Source organism: Macrobrachium nipponense, chromosome 34 (assembly GCF_015104395.2).
Source record: "Macrobrachium nipponense isolate FS-2020 chromosome 34, ASM1510439v2, whole genome shotgun sequence".
NCBI classification, from domain to species: domain Eukaryota; kingdom Metazoa; phylum Arthropoda; class Malacostraca; order Decapoda; family Palaemonidae; genus Macrobrachium; species Macrobrachium nipponense.
The window spans coordinates 5,220,839-5,247,648 of NC_061095.1; the positions used below are offsets into that span (position 1 = coordinate 5,220,839).

A 26,810-nucleotide genomic window follows, 5' to 3' on the forward strand; every position below is an offset into this window, starting at 1 on the left:
GCTGGGACTAAGCGTCTTCGCTTACAGCTTCGCGATCTATGTCACGAACCTGCTCTCTCTATCGACTCCTGATAGAAGAAGAAGCTCGAAAGACATGACTTTGGATCGCATCACCTACAGCACCTTCCGTAGCCTCGTGAGAATGGACAACACCTTGGTGCCTCCGTCTTGGTCCATCAGGTACCTCTTCGGTGCTTGGTACCTGTACTGTTATTACATCAATTGTGAGTGAATAGTCTTTTGTTTTGTTGTAAGCTATGTCTAAAGATATCACATCGATGCCGACCACACCACGGTGACCGTTTTCCTAATAAAAAGCACTTGGCATATGTTAGCTTAACATACAAGCAATTTGCTGTAAATGCTGATATTATCTATATTTTTACATGGAGGCTTATATAATTCAATGCGCATCTCATCATTAAATGAATAGCCTGGATGGTGCTGGATAGAAATTATACATTTCGTAAACACATGAGCGTCCCAGTAATTTTGTATAAAAATCTCATTCGCTCTTGTCTGGTTTATATAATGGTGTTGTTATTTATAAATATCTTGCAATTTCCAGCCGTGTATTCTGGAGTCCTCACGGCCTACCTGAGCGTCCCCAGTTACGAGAAGCCGGTAGACTCCCTCTCCGATCTCCTCGGTGCGACAGACAAAGGATTTTATCCCGTGATCTTCAGAGAAGGAAGCATCGACTTCCTCTTCAAGGTGGGTCTGGTAATCAGCATAGATTTGGTAGCCGGAGTTTAGGGAAACCTCTTCTTTTAATCATGGAGGTCTTGGTTAATGAAACATCGACTTCCTCTTCAAGGTTGGTCTCGTAATCAGCGTAGATTTGGGCCTGAGTTGAGGGAAACTTCTTCTTTTAATCATGGAGGTCTTGGGTAATGAAACATCGACTTCCTCTTCAAGGTGGGTCTCTTAATACGCATAGATTTGGTAGCCTGAGTTGAGAGAAGCCTCTTCTTTTACCATAGATGTCTTGGTTAATGATAAATAGCTTGAATTTGTCAGGAAGATATAGAGTTTAAGTTTGGGGAAACAGCTTCATTACCCGAGAATTAGGTTTAAGTTAAGGCAAACCGCTTTGTTGATAATACACTGAAGGTCAGAAAGACTTAATTAGGTGTAATAAGCTAGGGAAGATAGCTTCAAAATCTTCTAAACAATCAACATTACTTTAGTGCGCTAAATAAGTTATAGCATAAATAGTTTCATAACTTTCACAGACATTGTTTTAGCTGATTGAAATAACTTTATTGAGCACAATACTGGAAAACTCACCTTATGGAAACCAAAAGAGCTATATTTAAGTTGGGGTAAATGATTCCATGAATACACAATTCGTGTTTTAGCAAAGCACTTGCTCATTCTATAAAGACCTAAGGTGACTTAGGCCTAGTAACCACTCCATTGTTTCACCTTTCCCTCCTGGCGTTTGCTTTTATTTATACATTCAACACATTCCATATCATCGTGATTCAGTAATACATACACTATTACTATATATATCGCACATTTGTGATAATGAAATAATGAAAGACGATATCAAAGTACGTATGAAGATGGAAAAATCGATAAAAGTTTCTTTCCTATTTGCAGTCTGCAACCTCGGGCGTTTACCGCGACATCGGAAATCTCATCTCGGGAGAGAAAAACTACGTCGACGTCATTGCAGACGGCGTTGCTGCTGTGAGTGTGATCAAGGTTTCATATGAGCAATGGTCAGTTATAAGTGTAACTTCAGTAATAATAATAACATCGTCACAAATATCAGCAACGAAGATGATGGTGAAGCTCCTAGTAACTTAGAACGGCGAATAAAGTTATTCCTAGAATAGTGATACTGTAGAGAGAAAAATCATCAGTAACTAAAGCATTAAGAATTGTGGTTGCTAAATACGTCTAGTTTCTTATGACAGTTAGTGAACCACTATCTGGTAGTATTTTCTCATTGCATCATTGGTTCTTGCTTAAGAATACAATCTGGAGTAAATTCTTCTTTGGGATAGTCGTTCCTAGTCTTACAACCTTTTCCCTTTCAAAAGTCACGTCTGTGCTTTCTGTCAGAGTTAAAAACGCTGTTTTCATTTAACATCCCTCAGTATAACATTCATATCGCTAGAATAATAATCGCAAACACTACGAAATTCTCTTCCATCTTCTGCTGTCACGCAGAAGACCAATGCAGATCGATATTTTCCCATCATTGGCAGCTTAAGGGGAAAACGAGCTGTAGGTGAAAAAATAAACAAATAAACAAGGTGTTGCTACCTTGAAATAACACTTACAGTAAAAGTATCTGGTAACTTTATAGTTGTTAATAAGTTTACCCATAATGCCTTATTTGCGTAATGCCGAAGAAAAGTGTTAATATACTACCATTTTCAATTATTTTCCTTCAGACTCTTTCTGGTAAGGCTGTCTACATTGAGGCCCGCTTGGCATCTGAAATGCAGACTCTCAAACAAGGTTCGTTTAATTTAGACTCCTTTATGCTTTGGATGTTTTTGGGATTTGGCACGAATAGATGTTGATCTATTGCACTTTACGTTCTTGGCCGGAGTGGAATGTTGATTTACTTAGCTGATCTTAGATTAAAAATAGATGTCCTAGTTTCATGATATATTTTGTAAGTAGATATCAACGGATAGGTTTCAAGTTGGGAACAAAAGGACTGTAAACCACTTTAAAGTTTGAAAGAGAGGCAGTTTATCAATATTATTTTCATACAGGCCAAGAGAAGTTCTACATGGGACGTCAAAGCTTCTTTCCTCAAAAATATGGAATTGTTTGCCGGACAAGATCGCCCTTCAAAAGTGTCATGAGTGACATGTAAGGAACTCAAAAGATTTATTTGAATGAAAATCATCCTTTCATCTTGTTCTGAGTAGATTAAAATACGTTGATTACCGCATTCAGCCGCTAAAAACTTACTGTCTTTTGTCCTACTTTCTTGATAGAATCATTATAATAATAAAGGGCATAAAATAATTAAAAGTGAAACATGCAGTATATTAACAATTAATCTTATATCTACTTCTGTTAGTCTGTCGCACCTGAACGAAGGCGGCCTCATCAACAAGTGGAAGAAAGAGCAAGTACTGAAACTGGGCCAGAATCCAGTAGCCGGTGGCCGAGCTTATCAGCGCCTATCTGCAGTTCCCTCTGCGCTGACCATAGAACATTTGCAAGGTGGCTTCTTTGTCTACGTGATTGGTATCTTCGTAACATCCCTTGCCTTCCTGGTAGAGAGGCAAAATTTGTATTGCAGAAGGGCGAACAAAGCATCACAAGGACCGAAGTAGTGATACGGAATATTTTTGTGACTTTGCAGCCTACGTGGACTGAAATCTGAGTCCGAACAGTCTTGCTCACTATACTCTTGTTTTTTTTTTTTTTCCATCTGTCAGCCCGCCTGTGGTGTTTGCGTGTGGTAACACTGCGTCCCGGGCTTTAGATAGTTAAGCTATTTGTAAGTTTTAGATAAATAAAAGGATATCTCGGTGCACATTTGCAACTGAAAAGTGTTTTAATAATTTACTGTACGCGAATTACACCGTTAATATTCGAAATAGGATGTTATTATTATTGTTGAATGTAAGCTGAATGTAGCTATCTAAAGCTCGGGACGCAGCGTTACCATACGCATACACCACAGGTGGGTGGACAGATGGAAAAAACCGAGTATAGTTGCTCGAAGGAGTTAAATTCTACGGCGGTGGTACTAGGCCATTTTAATCTAGCAGCATGAAGGGCAGCGCTAAAAAAACTGAAGATGTGTATTGATATGTAATCTATAATGGTGTTAGATTTAGAGATACATTCAGAGAATAAATGAAGTTAAACACTGCGTGTGTAAGAACAAATATGATCTGAAATCGCTAAATGTTGGCCATATGCATTGCAAGTCAAGGGATGTTGTTAGATCTGGATCACCTAGAACAAACCATTATAACTGAAGCACACACTTGAGATTGGTGGAAACGGGCTTCTGTATGATAACCATAGACCAATATCAAAATAAGAAAATCCCCTTGAACTCTGCAAATAAAAGAGTATCTGAAAAAGTTAAACATAAACTTAAGTAAAATTCAATCAGTTAAAGGCAATTAATTTAAAGAAATTATAAATAACGGACAAAAAAGCGTGGATGACAGAAATAAAGGCAACCTAAAACATCTATAGAAAATATCAAGAAAACAATGGAGAAGCTACTACCAGGTATGATAACACCGAAAAAAATGCTGATCAGTAGTACTACGTAGATTAGGCACTAGAATTAAGCGATAGAAATGGGTTAATAAGGGAAGATACAAAATGGTTTTCTCTGAAGAAATAACAAAACTTAGAAAATTTCTTACGCTACTGCACAGTACGTATATTGTGATACAGGAAATAAATTTGGAATAGCCCAGCAGCCATATCAAGCAAATAAAGATAAATTGGTCGCTAACATAATTCTATTTGTAGATCTACGAAAGAAGAAATTGAAAATAGGAAAATAATTTATAAAAGATTTTTGGAATTACAAACAGTAAACGTAAATAAACACAAACAAGATAGGAATAGAACGAGTAGGGGAACAGTTTCAGAGGGAACTCTCGACTACTACTACTACTACTACACGGGTCTGCCCTCCCCGCTGACAGTTGCTGTCATGTTTAATCAAGAATCCTAGTCTGGCTGTTTGTTGTGGTTCGACTGCCATAATAACCGCTTAACAACAAGAAAGCTTGTGATAGGTTTTGTGTTTAAACCCTAAGTAAAAATCAGCAATAGGAGTAAAGATACACCGGGAGTTACATAGGCTCATTTTCAAATATTGGCCTACCTACTCACAAGGTAAGCAATAAGGTGCTGGAATGTTAAATTAGCTAGGTAGTATTTGTTATAGTAGTACCTAGCTAGTTCGCCATTTATAGCTAGGTACTGAACAAAAATTTAAAGTAATATTTATTCGGACGACTGTAATTAGCTAACCCCCAGGGGCCAGTACTAAAAACGGCGAAATAGTACATTGGACGCCCCAATCCCTAGTGGATGTCGTATCCGCGGTTACATTCCTTGCAGTTCGTGCAGAACTCCTACTATATTCTTTAGAATTAGACTACCTGTAGGTGAGGCACTAGAAGGTCAGTGACAGTAGTAATATTAGTCAAACTGAATTGTTTCGCTGAAAATGTTCAATTCAAAATGTCAGAGTGAATTGATTGATTGATTTATTAATTCTTACTGGCGTCGCAACGACGAGGTTATTGACGCCTGTCAGAGTGAAGCACCATACTGTCATCACCAAAGCACCAAAACATTTTGACAGTAAATGAAAATATAAAAACTCACAATACCTAATACTTGAACATAGGTAGGTACTTAGATTTTGATTATATACATGAAAAATAAAACTAAACTAGCTAATCTATCTGTGTACTTGAAATCCTCTTTGAATCTACTGTGAACCGTGTAATAATACATCAGTTTTCGCTGAAAAACATATTTTTTCAGGTTTCAACGAGCTGAAAAAAGCAATAGACATCTACGAAGAGTTAAACTTCCAGAAATTGTATATCTGTAAGTCATGAACGATTGATTCGGTCACGTAAAGAGCTCTGAAGAGGAGATTCAAAGAAGACTTGAAGTACACAGATTCGATCGTTCGTGACCTATGGATGTACAATTTCTGGAAGTTTGACTCTTCGTAGACATCTATTGCCTTTTTCAGCTTGTTGAAACCTGAAAACATCTGTTTTTCAGCAAAAACTTATTTACTATTACACGGTTCACGTTGCTAGGTCATCATTTTCTTGCTGTCACTGATATGCCTGAGGCGGTATGAGGGTTCGCGCATGCGCAATTCACAGCCGTACCAATATCTATTGCCATCAGTGATATGTCTGCCGTACCAATATCCTGTTCAAATTTATTTTTCCTGAACTTTTAGTGTGCTGGTGGAGGAGGTGGTGATGTTTATTGTCGGTCGGTCAGGTATTGGGTAACCTCACATCTTTATCAGGGACCCTTGGTAATGGGGAATTTTGGATGGGGTAAAACATGGGGAGACTGCGGATATGTTGCTGTTATGATGGCTACCCTGGAAGTCACAAGGGAGCCATAGGGGAAACAACCGAGTGGACTAGCTGATCCAGTCTTGCCCGGTTGTTGATCCACCCTCCGAAAAAGTACTTTAACACGTCCTGACACCGGAGATGGGCACCAGGCATGAGTCATCGGTGGTGGGAGCAACACCTCGAGACCTCTAATCTCCTTTCTAAATAAGGAAAAGTACTTTTTCGGAGGGAGGATCAACAAGTGGGCAAGACTGGATCAGCTAGTCCACTCTGTTGTTTCCCCCTATATGCGATTGGCTAAGGAAACGTACTGATTATAGAAGGAACTAAACTAACCTAACCTAACCTAGTAGGCTGTGTTACTCAGGGTGGGGCTCAGGCCCCTGGTGAAGGAAACTACATTTTACCAGATGTTCCCCTATAATGCTGCACATGGGCAGTAGCATTCCAGAATGGCCAACCTACAGTAACATACCATTTCTGAGGTTAATTAGGTATAGTTTAATCACAGTTGGCCGACAAAAAACATTGGTAAATTCTTAAGTAACCAAGATATTACCCCATGCAGAGCTGTTCTCTAATTCTAGTTTATACTGCAATAGTAGTTTGTGCTATGAATTGGAAAACTCTACCCTTTAGCCTATATCATAAAGTAGTCTAACCAGTAGTACAGGTTTATCAAATTGAGGTGTTGATGGTTATGTTTAGTATGCCACTATTAACCTATATGTAGGCATATTCTGAACATCCTAGTAGCATGAACCTAGTGTAAAGCTAAGTTGTACTTCCAAATGTATTCATTGTTTCTTTTAGTACAGCTTTGGTTCAAGGAATTTTAACCATAATTGCTTGCAAGCCTTATGATAATTACTAGCATATCCTAGGTAGCAAATTTATGCAGTATAAATTGTAGTAAGATGGGCTATGCTGACATAACTAGGACTAGTAAAGGAAAATTAGGAATAGGCTATACACTATGTAATATAGGTTTTGGGTTTTACCTAATACTAAATACCATTGTAGGGTACAAATAGTTTGTGATAAGTTCTGAGGTTCAAACTTAGGCTATATATGATGGTCAGTAGGATTTGTGCACTTTATACGCTTAAGGGTAGTGAGATATTTGGTATAGGATGTTGTAATAGACATTGTGATGAAGTTTTATTCAATTTAATTGTAGTAAAGGTTACGTCATTATACACTAGGTCATATGGAAATCCTGGGTGGAACTAACCTTTATTCTCTACTGCTTGTTTGTTTTGTGTTGCCCCAAAATTTCTGAGGGCAGCTTAGATTCAAGGCTTTGGCATAGGTTTAATTTTGAATATGAGTGTTTTTTCAGAACTATAAAATGTTAATGCAACACAGTTACTTACTTTTCTTCTGAGTCTCTATTTTAATGCAGCTGTGCAGTCTAGTTAAAATTCTCAAAGTATGTCAGGTGGGTCAGCCTTTAGTATTCCAGATAAAAATTAAGCTTGCATCATTATTTTTAAAGCTTCATATTGCCTGGAAACTTACTACTCACGATTCATACTCCTGCAGCATTGTCAAATAAAAGGTAATACTTGGGCTTATAAGTTATGGACATGACAGTAGTATTAGTTTTGTACATGAACTTCCCTGCCAGATATACTTAGCTATAGTCTCCGACGTTCCGACAGAATTTCAAATCTCGCGGCACACGCGACAGGTAGGTCAGGTGGTCTACCTTACCCCCGCCGCTGGGTGGCGGGAGTATGAACCAATCTATCTCTCCAGCCCACGATTTTTTCTGTCGCTGAAGCGATAACACTGTTGTCGTTTCTTCCGATATATTCTTCATTTCTCGCTTGCCTGGAGATTGATTTGAACATTTTGGTGACGTATTCGCTCTATGTTGGCTTGGCATACGCTTATTGTGGACCGTTATTGACTTTGCGCTGGATTTTCCTGTAGAATGTCTGATTTTGATTCTGTTTCCAAAACGTCCGGTTTTGTTTAGAGTATGTGTGACCGATGGATGTAAGGTGAGGTTTACCGAAAGCTGCGGTGGACCACCTCACACTTTCTGTGTTAAATGTAGGGGGAATGAATGTTCGTTTAGTAACCCGTGTCAAGAGTGTGAGGTTTTGAACGAAGATGAATATAAGGCTCTTTCTTCTTATATTAGGAAACTTGAAAGGGATAGGGTACGTAAAGCTTCTTCAAGGAGCTCGAGCAGGTCGAGAATGAGTGAGAATGAACTAACATTAATGTAGTTTTAGAACCTTCCTCCCAGGTCTCAGCTCCTGCTCCCCGCACCGAAGCCGTAGATTCGTCTTCGGAGGCGGCGGCCTCAAAGCTTCCTTGTGTTCTAAGGAAGACAAGAATCTTCGTACTGAGCAAGGTAAGAGTGTCAGTGATGATAAGTGCAGTGTACCCAAGTGATGTGGAGGGTGCGTCTGACCGCTCCTTAGTGCCTCCAGGCCTAGACCTCTTCCAGACTCCAGTTCCAGTGGAGGAGGAAAGTCGAAAGCCGCAGGAGGGCTAGGGAGAGCCCCCACCGGTCAGGCGTCCCCTCGGCAGATCCTGAAGTTCGCTCCCAGGCTGCCTTGGATCGTAAGAAGAAGAATATTCTTCGCCAGTGTTTTTCGTCATCCTCTTCTCCTTCGCCGAAGCGTGGGTGGAGCTCTAAGGAGGCGTCACGCCCGTTTGAAGAGGGCTGCGGAGGCTCCCTTCAGTACGTTAGCGTCCAGCCCAGAAGACTTTTCTGATGTAGCTTCCTTGCAAGCAAAGAAGCCTAGGAGATCCGGTGATCGCCCTCCTTCTCCCGCGCCTCGCGCTGAGCTTGCTTCGGAAGAAGATCCTGGGACTCTCCTTCTCGAGTACTAGCGGGCCTACAAGCTCAGATCACAGCCTTGGCGGACTCCTTGGCATCGAGATCGCGTAGAAGGAAGGATTTGTCTCTCCCGATCAAGAGATCGAGGCGCGTTTCGTCGGAAGAGCGCTCTCCTTGCAATCGGCGTTCTCCTTCTTTTGAGGATTCTTCTTACTCATCGTAACATTTCACGAGAGGAACACCACTCCCGCTCGGAGGTGTCGATGACGCCATTCGACGGATAGGCGCTCCTTGGACTATGAAGATATTTCCTCAAATGAGGATTCCTGCCTCGGGTAGACGCTCAGGCCCCTTCTGTTTCTCCTTCTTCTAGAGTTCGTGCAAGAAGAGAGAGTCGCTCAGGTCATAGAGACTTGGTTCGTCTTCGCCGTCTCTCTTTCTTCTCCTCGTCTTCTCAGAGAACCTAGGGAATGCCTTCTGGAAGTAGCGCACTTCTCCTTCCGACTACTGTAGTCGGGCGTCGGATAACGTTGACTGGTAGGCGCTCATCGCATGGAGTTCGCTCCTCCCCTGTAAGACATCAAGAGTCTAGTAGGAGCCCTGCTCCTGGTAAGCGTCATTCTTTTAGTAGATGTTCTCCTGGAGAAAGACACCTTGATCCTCGTTTGCTTCGCTCCTAGTAGGCGCTCTTCGTCTCGAGACTCCCTACTCCTCATCTCGGTCTCCTCTTGCTAGAAGTCAAGAACGCCTCAAGCGCCCTGCTTCTGTTAGGCGCTCGGAGCCTTACAGACGTTCTCCCCTCGGTAAGGACCAAGATCTCGCCGAACGCCCTGTTCCGTTTTAAGCTGCTCGGAGCGTAGCAGCGCTCTCCGCTTCGTAGGCATCAAGAGCCTCTCGAGCGCCCTGCTCCTGAAAGGCGCCCTATTTTTTAGCAACGTTTCGCCGCTTGGTAGGCGCCAGGATTCCTCTAAGCGCCCTGTAACAGATAGGCGCTCGGCGCCTAGTAGCCGCTCTCCTCGCGATCGGCGCCAGGATCTTAGCAGGCGCTCTCCCTCTCGTAGTTTCCCTAGGGATAGACGTTGGTCTTTCTAGAGAATGCGAAGTTTAGACAAGAATTTTCGGATAAGCGCCCTTCTTTAAACAACAACTCGTCGTTCTCCTGTACGCCTTTCTACTTTGGAATCTTCTCCTCATTCAAGACGTTTGTCTCCTTCATCGCACTGTACCCCAGCTAGGAAATTCATCTAAGGATTCTCATAAGGATCCTCATCCCCGTTTCTCCCTCCTCAAGAAGACCAGAAGCCTCTGATGGAAAGGAAACTAATACCTCGGCAACAGTGTTTCCTTCGTTACAAGAAGCTCACAGAACTTCTCCTTCAGGAGTTCGGAGAGTCTTTGAGCCCTACTGCTCCTCCTTCTCCACACTCGTTGTTCTCCACAGCGAAGCAACGAAAAGGATTCGTGTGTTAGAATGAAGCCGACTCTTTCATGAAGAAAGCGCTCAAGAGTTTCGGTTCATGGATGCGTACTAAAGAGGGAAGCGGGGAAAACCAATGTTTTTGCCTTCCCTCCGTCGAAGCTTTCAGGAAGGACAGGATTTTGGTATGAGACAGGAGAACCCTTGGGACTGGGCCTTCCGTCTTCAGCTGACGCAGATTTTTCGGCACTAGTAGACGCCACTAGAAGATCAGCTTTGAATTCGGCCACCAGAACAACGTGGGCAATGAATGAAATGGATCACATTCTAAAAGGCATTTTTAGAGTCTTGGAAGTTTTCAACTTTCTCGATTGGTCCCTCGGAGTCCTAGCCAAGAAAACTCAAGGACCGACACGTTTTCTCCGGAGGATTTGAATTGTGTCTTATCCTGTATGGATATAAATCGGTGAGAGATGGGGCCCAGCGAAATAGCTTCACTGTTTGGAGCAGGGGTCTTGAAGAAAAAGTCAGTATTTTTGCTCATTTTTAACAAAATCGGTCTCACATGCTCAGAGATCGTCTTCGCTTTTTGCCCCGCTCTCTACACAGCTGTTTCCTAACACCTGGTTCAAGACATTTCGAAGGCTCTCTCTGCCAAAGCTACGCAGGACCTTCTAGCACAGTCTGCAAGGAAGCCGCGCCCTACCTTCCAGACTAAGACAAGAAAGCTAAGCCGACCTCTCAGGAACCCTTTCGAGGGGCATCTACCTCTAGATCCTCTTCGTTCAGAGGTCGGAAACCAAACAAGAAGAGGAGGACTTTTACGAAGTCAATCAAACCTCCCAAGTAAGACTCAAGTCCTTCAGACAACTGTAGGCGCCAGGCTTTTACAGTTTGCAGAAGTCTGGGCCCCAAACCCCGGAAAGACGCAGATGCCTGGACCCTGTCTATTTTGAGGAAGGGCTATCTAATCCCGTTCTTTTCGAGGCCTCCCTTGACGATACCCCGAGGAGTGACGGCCAGATACAGGGACCCCATCATGAATCAAGCCCATCCGACTAGCGGTAGACCAGATGCGGAAAAGGAGGCGATCGACTAGTGGCAGATCATCTTTCGGCAGGCTTTTACAACCACCGCCACCTGTTCCTAGTTCCAAAATCCTCAGGAGATGGAGACCGGTGTTGGATGTAAGCGCCCTGAACTTCTTCGTCGAAAGAAGAAGTTCACGATGGAGACCACTGCCCTCGGTGTTAAGCACACTCCGTCCAGGGGACTGGATGTGTCCTTGGACTTACAGGACGCTTACTTCCACGTACCCAATCCATCCTTCCTCGAGGAAGTTTCTAAGATTCATGATGGGGGGAAGAATCTTCCAATTCAGGGCCCTGTGTTTTGGCCTCTCCACGGCCCCCCAAGTCTTTTACGGCCATCATGAGGAATGTGGCACAATGGCTTCACCTGGAAGGGGTGAGGATTTCGCTCTATCTCGACGATTGGCTTATAAGGGCCAATTCCAGAGATCGTTGTCTGAAGGACTTGAAGAAAACCCCTGGATTTGACTTATTCCTTAGGACTTCTGGTCAATCTGCAGAAGTCAAGTCTGATTCCCGCTCAAGAGTGCTTTATCTTGGGATCCAGATGAACTCTCTGAGTTTTCGGGCTTTTCCGTCACACGGAGAGGAATAGCCCGGGGACTCGAAAAAGTAACAACCTTCTTAGGGAAAGAAGTATGCACAGTGAGTAGTGGATGAGTCTGCTGGGAGGGACGCTCTCCTCACTGGAGCAATTTGTTTCCCTAGGAAGGTTGCACCTGAGACCGCTCCAATTCTTTCTTCATCGGAATTGGAGTAGTTCGTCCTTCTCAGGATTTGAAGTTTTTCTCCCTGTCAATTACTCTTCAAATCAAGAAGGAGTTAGCATGGTGGGCGGATCCGACAAGTTCTCGCAGGGACTGCCTCTTCAATCCCAGAAACCCAGCCTGGTGTTGTTCTCCGATGCGTCGGAAACAGGTTGGGGGGCGACTCTGGGAACCAAGGAGGTGTCAGGAACCTGGATGGGGGACCAGTCTTCCTGGCACACATCACAGGAAAGAACTAATAGCCGTGTGGCTTGCTCTGAAGGAGTTCGAGTCAGTATGTGACAGGAGCAGTTGTGCAAATAAACTCGGACAACACCACGGCTCTGGCATACATCAGAAACAGGGGGGACGCATTCCTTCTCTCTGTACGAAACAGCAAGAGATCTTCTTCTGTGGACAGAAGAAAGGGGGATAAAACTCTCACCAGATTCGTACAGGGAGAAAGGAATGTAAGGGGCAGATCTCCTCAGCAGGAAAGATCAGGTCCTTCCCACAGAGTGGACTCTGCACCAAGATGTTTGCCAGAGCCTTTGGAAGTCCTTTGGAAGTGCGGGACCGGCCCTCTCTTAGACCTGTTTGCAACTGCAAAGAACAAAAGACTGGATCTGTATTGCTCTCCCATCTCGGATCCAGGAGCAATAGGGATAGACGCCCTCCTACTCGATTGGAAAGGACTCGATGTATACGCGTTTTTCCTTTCCCCTTCAAGATTCTGGGTTTGGACTTTAAAAAAAGTTCGCAGAGTCAGATTCCGCGAGGATGACTTGATAGCTCCCTTTTGCCAGCACAAGATTGGGGTTCACAGAGGTGCTGGAATGCTATTGGATTTTCCAAGATCGCTTCCTCTAAGGAGCGATCACTCAGACAGCCCACTTCGACAGGTACCACAAAAACCTCCCCGCTCTCAGTCGACTGGCTTCAGACTGTCCAGAAACTGGTCAGAGCGAAAGGCTTTTCGTCAGCCAGCTGCTAAGCAATCGCTAGAGCGAGAAGGTCCTTCCACATTATGATGTACCAAATCGAAGTGGGATGTCTTCAAAGATGGTGCAAGAGGAATAACGTTTCCTCTTCCAGTACCTCTGTGAATCAAATCGCAGACTTCTTTTTATTCTTTAATTACAAGAATGTGCTTAGTCGTTTCGACGATTAAAGGCTATCGTAGTATGTTGGCGGGAATGTCTTCAGGCACAGGGGCCTCACCCTTATCGGAAGATAAGGACCTACAGGACCTTATTAGGTCGTTTTAATACAACGAAAAATGCAGTATCCTAAGACACCTAGCTGGAATTTGGATGTAGTCCTTCAATTCCTTGGGTCCTCTAGTTTGAACCCCCTAATTCAGCCTCATTCAGAGACCTTACCAGGAAGACTCTGTTTTTGATGGCTCTAGCTTCCGCCAGAAGAGTGAGTGAGCTTCAGGCGATTGATGGTAATGTGGGTTTTAAGGAGGACTCTCTCATTTGCTCTTTCCTTCCTGGTTTTCTTGCAAAGAATGAGAACCCATCAAGTCCATGGCCCAAGAACTTCGAGATTCGTGGGTTATCTTCTTTGGTAGGAGAAGAAACCGAGAGAACTCTTTGCCCAGTGAGAATGGTGAAATACTACCTTAGAAGAAAGAGCAACTGAAAGCCAACCGAGAGGTACTGTGGTGTTCAGTAAAAGAGCCTACTCGTCCATTGTCGAAGAACGCATTGTCCTTCTTCTTGAGAAGCCTCATCAAAGAAGCACACGGATCCTGCAGAGAAGAACATCTTAGGCTTCTTAAAGTGAAAGCACACGAAGTAAGAGCCATAGCAACTTCTCTTGCTTTCAACAAGAATAGTCCGTGCGAAATCTGATGGAGACAACATTCTGGAGATGTCAGTCATGTTCGCGAACCACTACTTACGTGATGTGAGAATCACTTACGAAAAATGCTTCGCCTTGGCCCGTACGTATCTGCGGATTCAGTGCTGGGGCAGGGAGCTGGAAACTCATCTGTTTAGTAGTATAAATTTTTTCGCCCCTTGTATTTGTTGTTGTTGGTTGCCTTAAAGAGGATGCATGAAGGCATCTCTTTAGGTCGTAATACTAATCTTTAGTAGTTTGGTTAGGTGGTCTGATGAGTGTGGCTCCTTGCAGTAGTAGTGGGTTAGGACCTGTTAAGATAGGGACGAACTCCCTTTAACAGGATCCGACTTGGATTCTACCACACAAAGGGATCACATATCCCAGTGGTAGATCCCGAGAGTCTTTCAGCATCAGGTCACGTCCTAGCTGTAGCTCTCCAGGCAACGCAGACTCAGAGATAATATCAATGAAGTCTTCTTGCGCCTGAACAGGTAAGAACCAAGGTTTATTTATCCTACAAACATCAGTTGTTTCTTATCTCTCCTTATTACTTTATTTAGCTGTCTCTTACCCTCCACCAAGGGTGACCAATCAGCTAAGTATATATCTGGCAGGGAAGTTCATGTACAAAAATGATATTGTTAAACTACAATAAAGTTTTGTACATACTTACCTGCAGATATAATACGTCTAATGCCCACCCAGCCCTCCCCTCAGAGACAGGTGAAAGAGAAAAAATCTGGCTGGAGAGATAGATTGGTTCATACTCCGCCACCCAGCGGCGGGTAAGGTAGACCACCTGACCTACCTGTCGCGTGTGCCGCGAGATTTGAAATTCTGTCGGAACGTCGGAGACTATAGCTAAGTATATATCTGCCAGGGTAAGTATGTACAAAAGCTTTATTGTAGTTTAACAATATCATTTTTTTTTATTTTTTTTTTTTTAGAAAATATTTTGATTGATAAAACACGTTGTCAGTCTGTAATCTGGGGTGGAACTGACAGTTACCAACCAGTGTAAATGAGATGATGAGGGAAAATTGGAGTTGGCTTGAATTTTATCCTTTGGATCACCTCTTGTAGAACAGTATGTTATAGCATCAGCTGAACTCCAACGGCACCAGAAAAGTTGGATGACCCAGACATACTTAGATGAGAACTATGAGGGAGAAGGCTGGAGGTGAGTGAAGATTTGTAGTACATAAATGAAATGCAGGGAAGACATGAGTGGTGAAATTCCACAGATGCTCTAAATGTCACATGACATTGGAAGCACTGATGATGATTTTGATTTTGACCCTCAAATGTTAACTAAACTTTGATAATACCATGCTACTGCTGCTGCATCACACCAAAGGTTACATACTAACAGATAATCGAGCCGAAGAGAGAAATATATTTAATATTGAGTATTCAGAGTGAAGGTATGACTGCAGCATTTCAATGAACCTGGGTGCTGAAAGACTTTTGGGATGATGAAAGCTATAAATAATATCATTCTTGGGAGTTTAACTTGCAGCCACTATATACAGTGTATGAGTACCTAGCTTTCATCTGGCACCTAGTATTTCCCATTGCTCCCCAACCCCCTTGTTTTTCCTATTACTTTGTTGTCTAACTTTGGTAAGTTTACTTTTATTTAATTTTTCACCTGTTGTTGAAGAACAAATCCTTAGGGCAAGCCCTATGAGAAAACTGGAAAGGTGTCTCAGTGGTCATATTAATCCACTCTATAATAATATTAATAATCTATATGACATTCCCTGATAAATAAAATATAATTCCATATGTAACTTACCAAGTAATTACATAGCTAATGTTTCAATGTGCACGGCAGCTTAAGTTTTGAAATTCGCAGTAACACTTCTATTGTTTGTTCATGACACTTACCTGTCAGATATATATATAGCTGTATTCTCCGAAGTCCGACAGAATTTCAAAACTCCTGGCAAACGCAGTGGTCGGCCAGGTGGTTAGTACCCTATTCCCGCCGCTGGGAGGCGGGTGTCAGGAACCATTCCCCATTTTCTATTTCAGATTTTTCTTTTTCTCTGTCGCCGGTCGGTAAACAACTGTTTACAGACCTCCGCCTAGGATTCTGGAAAACTCTTTGTTCACTTGAGTATTTGATTGTCTCTTGGTTTTTTGAAACTTGCTCGGTGGATTGGCATACGCGATTGTGGTTTGTCTTTTGAATTTGGTTTTGGATTTCTCTAATATGTCTGGATCTTCTGCAACTAGTTTTAGAGTGTGTACTGTGCTAGAGTGTAAGGTGAGGCTACCGAAAGCTTCGGTGGATCCTCATACAGTATGCACGAAATGTAGAGATCATAGTGTTTGATGAATGATAGGTGTAAAGAGTGTGAAAGGTTGACCGAAAATGAATGGAAGACTTATGATTCGTATGTTCGTAAGCTTGAAAGGGATAGAATCAGAAGATCTTCCTCCAGAAGTGCTTCTGTGAAGAGTAAGGATAGTAATTCGCATTCTAACCTTCCTGTAGAGGTTGTTTACAATCTAACCCTGTGTATTTGCCTTCGGGCAATGAAGTTATTGCTTCGGAAGGTATTGCCTTCTTCCATCATGGAGTCGATTCGTGCGCTAGAATCGAAAGTGAGTGCATTGAAGACCACCCAGTGAAGTGTAGTGGCAAATATTAGTGCCCCTAGTGTAGTGAGGGGGCGTCAGATCGGTCCCATAGTGCCTCTAGGAATAGACCTCTGTCGGACTCCCAGGACTCAGGGAATGGACATGTTGAAAACCGAAGGAGGGCTACGGGAAATTCCCACCAGGTCTGGCGTCCCTTCAGCAGATCCTGTGGACGCTTCCCACCCGGCTGCCGAAGCGTGTGATCGAGGCCACGGATATTGAAGGAGTGCTTTTCGTCTCTGAGGCGTCCTCCCCTGACCGGGATGGGTGGAGCTCTCAGAGGGCCTCTCACGAGGAGTACGAGTTTGACACTAGGTGTCGCACAGGCGGCCAGCGTCTTTCTCGTCCTCTTAGGAGAGGTTTTAAGGAAGTGGACGCTTCACGTCCTACTTCTCGTCCTGTTCTTTCATCATCACCCGAACACTTCGAAGAATTGACGCCTAAGAAGAGAGGCAGGGCGTCTTCTGATGAGGACGCTTTTGAGAACTATCAGCGTCTTAGAGTTCAAAGGAAGAAGAGGGCTCCAATTCGCCCTTCTTCGCATATGATGAGTCCTTCTCCTGAACGTGGAACTTCACCGTCTAATGATACTCGTAGGCAATTGCGTCAAACGATTGTCGGCTTTCTTCGCAAGGGAGAAGAGAGCCTCATCGGCGTAGAAAGGATCTTTGGCTTCCTGTTAAAGAATCGAAACAACCTTTGTCGGCTTCGCCTCGCTCTTTAGCCTCATCCTGCGTCGTCTCTTCGGGATCCTTCAGACTCAACCGAGAACACGCAAGTGTTTCCGGAGAGAGAGTGTCCAGAAGTGGCGATGGGGACAGAGAGGTTGAGAACGAGCAAGAGAAGCCTCGTGTCGACGTTCGACGGACTTCTGCATCAACTCGACGCTTCTATCATGAGAGAGCCTACCAACGCCAAAAGTATCAGGACGTTCAGAAGGCTCTAGGATTCAAAGAGAGCAACGTTTAGATTATGTGTCTGATCTTACTCCTCAAGAAAGGGAAATACTGTACGAATATCGACGAAAGGCTCGTGCTTTAGAATATGAGAACTCGCAACGCTTTAAGAGAGATCGTAAGACTCACCAGGACGCTCGAGAGGACGCCCCGATACAGGTTAAGCGTCCTAAGCGAAGTTTGAAAGACGCTCGACGTCCATTAGAGCACGTCCCGCTTCAGGACGCTTTTGAGGACGCTTCTTTGATGGATAAACGTCTTATAGACATTAGAGTCCAGCGGGATCGGAAGCTTTCATTGGCACGGCTTCCTGTGAGTCCTAAGTCTCGCTCCCTTAGCAAGGGCGCTCGCGATGACGATAGACACCCGACTATTCGGATTCTCGGAAAGAGAAACGTACTCAACTGAGAGAAGATCGACAGGAATCCCGCAAAGAGGCTTTGAAGAACCTTTGCCTTTAATGACTTCGAAAGACAAGGCTTTACAAGAGAGTCTGAAGTTTCAAAGACAACGGCGGATCATTCGCGCATTGTCTCGGCTATTCCTTCAGCGGATAGAAACTCCCCCTTACGAACAGAGCCTCAAAGGAGAACCACTTCTTGTTTAGCTAAAGAAACTTCGGACCGTCAAGATCAAGGAGAGTCTTCTAACGATACGCATCCTGCAGAAGAGGAAGAGCCTTCAGAAGCGTCTACGGATTATAGCACGTTAACGCGCTTACTGAAGGAATTGTTTTCGGAAAAATTCCAAGCACCAGTTCCTCTCTCGCCGCCATCGCAACTATCCTCATCCAAGACGAGAAAAGCTCCGGGTTTTGTTAGGATGGCTGCTTCGCTTTCTACTAAAGAGCGTTGAAGAGGATGAATGATTGGATGGAATCAAGGAAGACGAAAGGAAAGACGTCCTTTGCGCTTCCTCCAGCTAAGCTAAATGGGGAGAGCCGGTATATGGTATGATACCGGAGAAGAAACAGGGTTGAGACTTCCGTCGTCTGCGCAAGGTGACTTCTCAAACCTGGTCGAAGCACCAAGAAGATCTTACCTGTCCTCGGCTAAGGTTTCATGGACTATGCCGGAAATAGATCACCATCTAAAAGGACTGTACAGGACGTTGGAAGTATTCAACTTCCTAGATTGGTGCTTGGGAGCTTTAGGTTTGCAAGCTAAGAGCCCAGAATCATTGTCATTAGAAGAGTTATCGAGCGTCCTGTCATGCATGGACAAAGCAGTAAGGGATGGCTCGGATGAATTAGCTGACCCACTTTACTACGGGAATATTAAAGAAACGAGCGCTTTTCTGCAGTTTTACGGCTAAAGCAGTTTCCCCCTACGCAGAAAGCGGAGTTATTATTCGCCCCCTTTTCTTCCCATCTTTTTCCTGAAAATATGGTAAAGGATTTATCTGTGAACCTGAAAGAGAAAGCGACACAGGATTTGCTGTCGCAATCATCTAGACTTCCTGCGACACAATCATCTTCTCGAGTAGCTCAGGTACCACAGAAGAATTTTTAAGCCCTTTCGTGGCAAAGCACCATCAAGAGCTGCTACACGAGGAGGGGCGGTGTTTGCTAGAGGCAGAACCCCCGCAAAGCAAAGAGGAAAGAAGTGACAACCTTGCCCTTCAGGCACCGGTGGGAGGGAGACTTTCTCTCTTCGCAGAGGCTTGGAGAGCAAGGGGACGGACACCCTGGTCCCTCAAGGTTATAGAGAAGGGATACAAAAAAAATTCCCTTTCTCTCCATGCCTCCGTTGAGCATGAAGCCTATAGACCTGTCACCAGCTTATCAGCCGCAGAAGCAACAGATTCTACTCGATTATTAGATCAAATGATCGAGAAAAGAGCCGTAGAACGAGTGCTCTTGACAGATTCCCCAGGCTTCTACACAGGTTATCCTGGTTCCGAAGCAGTCTGGGGGATGGAGGCCTGTCCTAGATGTCAGCAGTCTGAACCTTTTCGTGAAGAAAGAAAGCTTCAAAATGGAAACATCACAATCGGTCCTAGGGGCCTTGAGACCAGGGATTGGATGGTGTCATTAGATCTCCAAGACGCTTACTTCCATGTCCCCATCCATCCCCAGTCCAGAAGTTTCTCAGGTTCATTTTAAGAGGACAGGTCTTCCAGTTCAGAGCTCTATGCTTCGGACTGAGCACAGCTCCCATGATTTTCACTTTTCTCATGCGGAATGTGGCAAAGTGGCTTCACCTCCTCTCGAAGATGCGAGTCTCTTTACCTGGACGACTGGCTCATACGGTCGTCGTCGAGAGCAAGGTGTCTGTAGGACCTTCAGACTACGTTTACTGTTGGCGAAATCTTTAGGCCTCCTGATCAATTACGAGAAGTCCCATCTGACCCCAACAACAGTCCATCGTGTATCTGGGGATTCAGATGGATTCAGTGGCTTTTCGGGCTCCGTCGCTAGAACGTCAGCGGAAAGGCTTAGAAAAAGTGTCAGCCTTCCTGGAGAAGGAAACATGCTCGGCGAAGGAATGGATGAGTCAGCTGGGGACCATTTCTTCGCTGGAGAAGTTTGTTTCTCTAGGGAGACTACATCTCAGGTCCCCTACAGTTTTTTTTTTCTAACAGAAAATTGGCAGGACAGACAAAACTTAGAGGAGAATTTGAGAATATCCCCGTTGGTCAAGAAAACACCTAGATGGTGGCTCGATCCCACCAAGATGTCGAAAGGAGTGTCCCTCTGTCTTCAGAGCCCCGACCTTGTGTTATTTACAGACGCGTCTATGACAGGCTGGGGAGCAACTCTGGGAAAGGAGGAAGTGTCAGGCCTCTGGAGAAAAGAACAGAAGCCTTGGCACATCAACCTCAAGGAGTTAGAGGCAATTCGCTTAGCACTTCTAGCCTTTCAAGAACGAGTCATAGGCGAGTTGTCCAGATCAACGCGGACAGCACCACGGCCCTTTCTTATATCAAGAAACAGGGGGGGACACACTCTCGTTCTCTCTACAGATAGCGAGAGAAATCCTGTTATGGTCAAGGAGAGGAACATAACTCTCCTGACAAGATTGTTTCAGGGGTCCAGAATGTCAGAGCAGACATTTTAAGCAGTCGAAATCAATTAATTTCAACAGAATGGACTCTGCACATAGAAGTCTGCCAACAGTTATGGAGACTATGGGACGACCAATAGTGGACCTCTTCGCGACTTCGAAAACGAAGAGACTGCCTCTTTACTGTTCACCGATCATCGACCCGGAAGCAGTAGCAGTAGACGCAATGCTTTGGGACTGGACGGGGATGGATGTATACGCCTTTCCCCCGTTCAAACTTCTGGGAGAAGTAACAAGGAAGTTAGCAGCGTCGGAAGGAACAAGGATGACACTGGTCGCACCATTCTGGCCAGCAAGCGAGTGGTTCACAGAGGTCATGTCCTACTAGTGGACTTCCCAAGAATCCTACCAGTAAGACCCGATCTTCTCAAACAGCCCCACTTCGAGAGATATCACCAAAACCCGTTCGCTCTGAGTCTGACTGCATTCAGACTATCAAGAAACTGGCAAGAGCGAGAGGGTTTTCAGGAGAGGTGGCAAAAGCTATCGCCACCGCGAGAAGAGCTTCCTCAATCAATCGTCTACCATCTAAGTGGGCTGTTTTTAGAAGATGGTGTAGGAAAGAGGGCATTTCCTCCTCCAAGACCTCTGTGAGCCAATCGCCGATTTCCTGTTACATCTTAGGGATGTAGACAAGTTTGGCAGTATCAACAATTAGAGGATATAAGAGTATGCTGTCAACAGTCTTCCGTCATAGAGGCCTAGATTTGACGAATGATAGGGATCTTCACGATCTTCTGAGATCCTTCGAAAACATCAAAGGTTCCACAGGTTAAAAAACACCTTCGTGGAATTTGGACATAGTTCTAAAATCTTTAATGGCGAGTCCCTTTGAACCTTTGCACGAGGCTTCGCTGAAAGATTTAACGAAGAAGGTCCCTCTTTCTAACCACCCTAGCCACTGCGAAGAGGGTGAGTGAGGTCAAGCAATTAGCAAAAAATGTTGGATTTAGGGGACACAATGCAGTCTGTTCCTTGAGTCCTTCCTTTTTGTAGCTAAAAACGAAAATCCTTCCAATCCCTGGCCTAAAAACTTTGATATCAAGGGATTAACAGGGATTGTTGGTCGAGAGCCAGAAAGAGTCCTGTGTCCTGTCAGAGCTCTAAAATTCTATCTGGATAGAACAAAACAAATTAGAGGTCAATCGACAATCTTTGGTGTTCTGTGAAAAGACCTGATTTACCTATGTCTAAGAACGCCTTAGCGTTCTTCTTGAGAAGCACCATCAGGGAGGCCCATTCGTCCTGCCCAGATAGTGATCTGAAATTCTGAAAGTCAATGCTCATGAAGTTAGAGCTGTCGCAACTTCGATGGCAATTTCAGAAGAATATGGCGCTCAGCGATATTGTGAGCACCACATTTTGGCGAAGCAACTCTGTGTTCGCTTCACACTACCTCAGGATGTGAAAGTGACATATGAGAACTGCTTTTCGCTTGGACCATACATATCAGCCAGATTCAGTTTTGGGTACGGGAAGTGGCACGAATCCTATCCTTTTAGAAAATGGATAGGTGTGCTTTTATTTTATGGTTGTTTGGTTTTTTGGTTGTAGGGTCGACCGCTAGAGGCGGACCTTCCCTTTATTTTAGCCTTAAAAAAAGTTTTGGGGACTAACTTTGTCTAGGCTAGGTCAGGTGGTGGTTTTTTCTTTGCTTCGCTGCCCTTAAAGTATGGTCAATATGGTCTAGACACATTGTGGTCACGCCCCCGTTGTCAGATCATCTAGATCTCACCAGCTATACAGGTCACGTCCTTGCTGGAGACTCTAGTAAAGCAAAAGCAGACTTGGGTGACAGTAATCACGAAGTCAGCTACGCTAACAGGTAAGGAACCAAGATGTCTATCATCTGCATGTGAAATGTTTCCCAAAATCCTTTTATTCTGATCCCTCCCCACCTCCAATGGTGGGAATCAGCTATATATATATCTGACAGGTAAGTGTCATGAACAAAATGATATTGTTATGATACAATAAAGTTTGTTCATACTTACCTGGCAGATATATATAATCAAGTACCCGCCCAGCCTCCCCTCGGGGACAATGACATTAAAAATCTGAATAGAAAATGGGAATGGTTCCTGACACCCGCCTCCCAGCGGCGGGAATGGGTACTTAACCACCTGGCGACCACTGCGTTTGCCGGGAGTTTGAAATTCTGTCGGACTTCGGAGAATACAGCTATATATATAGTCCTGAGGTAAGTATGAACAAACTTTATTGTATCATAACAATATCATTTTCAGTGTAGGTGACTAGCCCCACCCACTTTCAGGGAAGAATAGGTACAACACAACTGAAGAGCCCAATTAGTTTCTGCTGGTTAATGACTGGACTTCAGTTCCACTGATTAAGACAATTTGTCATGACGATGTCTGGCTCTAGTGCATCTAGTATTCGTTTTTGCAGCAAAGGCTTCAAGACTAGACTGATGGAGGCCTCTTATGATTCTCATACCATTTGTATCAATTGTAGGGGACAAGTATTCATGATTAATTTGGCTTGTGTTGAATGCAGGGACTGGGATCAGGGAAAGTGAAGGTGGTTGTTAAAAGCTCGTTTAGACAACTTGAGAGAGACGGGAAAAGAAAGCCGTTGTTAGAGCTGAGTCTCATCTGCAGACGAGAGGGAAAATTTCACAGGTTGTTGGTATTGGAAAAAACTGTTCTGAGATGATATGTCCTTACATCTACACTCTTCTCCCAACAAGATTTGGCAGAAAGTAGTTTCATTCTGCAGGATGGATTGGTCTTGTGCTCCTCTTCATCCTTTGAAGAGTAACATTGTTATGAAAATGAGGTACATATTCCAATAGCTGGGACACCTTGATCCCCTGTGCAGTCTCCTCCAAGCCCTGTGGGGCATTGAAGGGCACTTTATCCATGTCTTCAGGGATAACCATATCTTCTGTGTCTATGACATGTTGAAATGTGACAAGGAGCCTAGGTTTCTTCTTCCTTGGAAAAGGGGCAGTAATCTTACCACCCTCTTGGTTCTCCCCCTTCAGCTCATGCTCAAGGCAAAAGAAAGATGGGAGGGAGATTCAAAGGTAGCCTGTTTCCCCTTCCCAGCTGCCATGAATTGGGTGATGACTGTCTTGCTATGAACAATTGGCAGTGACAAGGGTTGGAGCCATGGTTAGTTTATATTCTTCAGTAGTTTTTTATGGCCTACCCTAAAAGGTCTCCTAAAGCTCTGGCCCTTTTGGCAGAGATGAGGGTGATGCTAGATGTTGTAGTCTGCCTGTTTCCTGGTTTTTACAGTCAACTTGGGATTAGATACTTTGTTACTGACTTCCCTCCATTGCACAAGTTTTGTACTATAGACGGATGAAGATTGAAACAACTCATTCCAGGGTGGATCCGTCACAGAGGGCAACATCATGCATTCAGTGGATCTGAAGTACGTATGTATATATTTTTAGGTGCCCATCTATTAGTTCTCTGGAAATTACCTCCACTTTTTTAGCAAAGGGACTATGAATGCAAAGCCCTTTGATTAGTAAATGCTGTGGACAGTTTGCTTGTAATCTGCAGTGTTGTGATAGTACATAATAGTTTAGTGCAGTTTCTCATGGCTCCCAGTGATATCTCTTCCTGATTTTATCTTTTTTAAAATTAAATAATTTGTGCAAGCCCTTACATGGTCTAGATATTTGACCCAGTGTTCTGATTAATTGCTTTGTGATGATACTTATTATTGAAATCTCGTATGATACAAGGTACTACAAAACTCTGCAAATGCTTAGAGGGAACCTAAGCTAATGAATACATTCATAAGCTTAGCTGTTATTGTACTGTATATAATGAAGGAAAATTTTTAATGCATAGTCTAAGAGGGTAAGTAATCATAAGCATGATAGAATGTTTCTGGTTAATTCTTATTAGAATGTTTTTTGACTGGCAGGACAGTATTTAACATGTGGCTGTATATTTTTCCAGGATGTCAAAGAATGTATCAGTTGCTCGTCTTGTGCCTTGGTCACAAGTCTGCAAAATGTTGGACATAGTTCAGTCTGCTGTAAAGGGAAACAAAAAGGAAATGCTTTTGAAATTCATCACACAGTATCGAGATCTTCTCAGGAAGAGTACAGAACGAAATCCACAAGCTGTAAGTGTTCTATGTATTATGATGCTTCTTCTACTACTGTACAGTACTACAATACGTATTATATTCAGAAATATGTCGTGGTATACAGAACATTGGATTATATGGTATAGTACTATGTATACTTGGTTGTACTGTGCAGTTGATCCAAATAAATTTTTTCTGTTTAATGAAGGAAAGTTAGAGATAAATGTATATAGGTAGCCTACTGTAGGATGGGAATAGAAATTTGTTCCGACACGGAATACAAACCTTCAGTCCTTTTACAATAGGAAGGTTACTAGCGGCAGCTGGATAGGTTGTAAGCTTTGGAATAAGGGGTTCGGTAGTTAACTGCTTGTCCGACAGGCGCACGCCGCGCGACTGGGAGGTAAGCAATCACTTTTGCTTTCGGCCTCATAGCGAGTGGATGTGTGTTCTTCGCTCTCTGCCCGCTTTATCGTTGTTCGCTTTTGTGTATGGTTGTGTTTTCTGGTTCTGTTTTGAATGTGAAACTGTAAGTACAATCATTTCCCTTTTCATAATTTTTATTATTGAAAGTGATATCAATCAAGATGGATTCTCCGCGCCCTTCCATTTTCCGGCGACTGTGTCCAGGAACTGAGGGGCGAAAATGCGGCAAATTCCGCAGTTTTCCGGAGATAGATCCCCATGTTTTGTCGAGTGTGGAGGAGGGCGCTCGGTACCCCGACGTGGAGTTGTATTCAGGGTCCTCTATCCATTCGTCTACTCCCCGCGAGGAGGTAGAGACCCCCCTTAATCACCCGACCTGTGCTTCCCCAGGTGCTTCTGCTGCGAGGGACGACCTTGGCCAGGTGTGGGCGTCATTGGGCTTGCAAGGCATGCCCAGTGTCCAGGGGCTCCTGTATCATCTTGGCTGGCGCTGCCGCGGTCACGCATGCCACGGTGACCACCACCACCACTACGTTGACCACCCCAGGTTATTCCGCTCCCCCCCATCTGGTGTATTCCCCACATGCAGTGTCTGTGACTCCAACCACATCTGTACAGGGACCGATCGCCGTGCCACGGGGGAGTGTGCTGCCGCCGCCGCCCGGGTTTGCCGTGCTGCCGAGACCTGACTTTGAGTGCCCGAAGAGCTCGCCCCTGGACCTGCCGCCGGTGCCTAGGATGTCGGTGATGCTGGTCTGTCCTCCTGTGTTGGACATGCCGCCTGCCGTGCCTGCCGTACCCACCCAGACGCTGATGACTGTTCCGGCCGTGACCACTGAGACGTTGCCGACCGTTCCTGCCTTGACTGTGCCTGCTGTTCCTGTGATGCCTGCTCCTGCCGAGGTTGTTCCTGCTCGTGGCGTTGCTGTACCCGACGTTGGTCTTTCCGGACAGGTGCGTCCGGGCCCTGTTGCTGCCCCGGCTCCACCCTGGATGGTAGACTTAACGTCGGTCCTGAGGAAGCTGACGAAGAAGAAGAGGAAGGTGTCGTCGTCGTCTTCTTCGTCGTCGTCGTCGTCTGCCGCCTCTCCCCCTTCGACTTCTAAGGCTTCAAAGCCGAAGAAGAAGAAGGTTGCCTCCTCCCCTCCTAAGAAGTCTCCTTTGGGAGCTTCTCAGGGCCCGTCTCGCTCCAGTGAGACGGGGGTTGCTTCCGTTGGTCCTCCTGCTCCTTCGGGAGCAGGGCCCTTCTCTTCTTCCGTAAGGAAGAAGACTACGGGGACCAGAGGAGTACCGGCTAACACCGGTACTTCCTCGCCTGGTGCCAGAGGCTCTACCACTGCATCAGGTTCCGTCTCGGCCTCTCGTTCGTGAGAGGTACCGAGTGTACGGTCGCCTGCCAGCGACCGTGCAGCCAAGAACCAGACGCCAGAGCTTGCTCGACGTGAGGTTCCCGGCACGGAGCGGAAGACTGGTGACAGCCACTCAGGCGACTCTCACCAGGCCAGCTCTCGCTCTCGCGGCGACCAGCTGGCTACCCGGGCTGACGAGACGGTCTCTGACCTGCCACGTGCCGAGGCTGGGAAGAGGTCCCCCCGATCGCCGGTGCCAGCAGCGGTGTGACGCGCCGTGAGGACAAGCACCGGTCTCACCGTGACAGTGGG

General features: G+C 44.8%; 2 protein-coding genes across 2 annotated transcripts in view; both read left to right on the forward strand.

Annotated features, from left to right (window-relative positions):
- Positions 1-24,753, forward strand: LOC135207639 (ionotropic receptor 93a-like). The gene is made up of 7 exons (XM_064239502.1): positions 1-224; positions 569-714; positions 1,609-1,698; positions 2,412-2,478; positions 2,742-2,841; positions 3,056-4,851; positions 24,591-24,753. The coding sequence occupies exons 1-6, from the start codon at positions 95-97 to the stop codon at positions 3,312-3,314; spliced, it is 792 nt and encodes a 263-aa protein (XP_064095572.1). The 5' UTR covers positions 1-94; the 3' UTR covers positions 3,315-4,851; positions 24,591-24,753.
- Positions 24,592-26,810, forward strand: part of LOC135207762 (uncharacterized) — a 10,417-nt gene continuing 8,198 nt past the window's right edge. The window contains exon 1 of the mRNA XM_064239588.1: positions 24,592-24,759. Within this exon, the coding sequence (XP_064095658.1) occupies positions 24,592-24,759 (168 nt within the window). The remainder of the gene's footprint in view (positions 24,760-26,810) is intronic.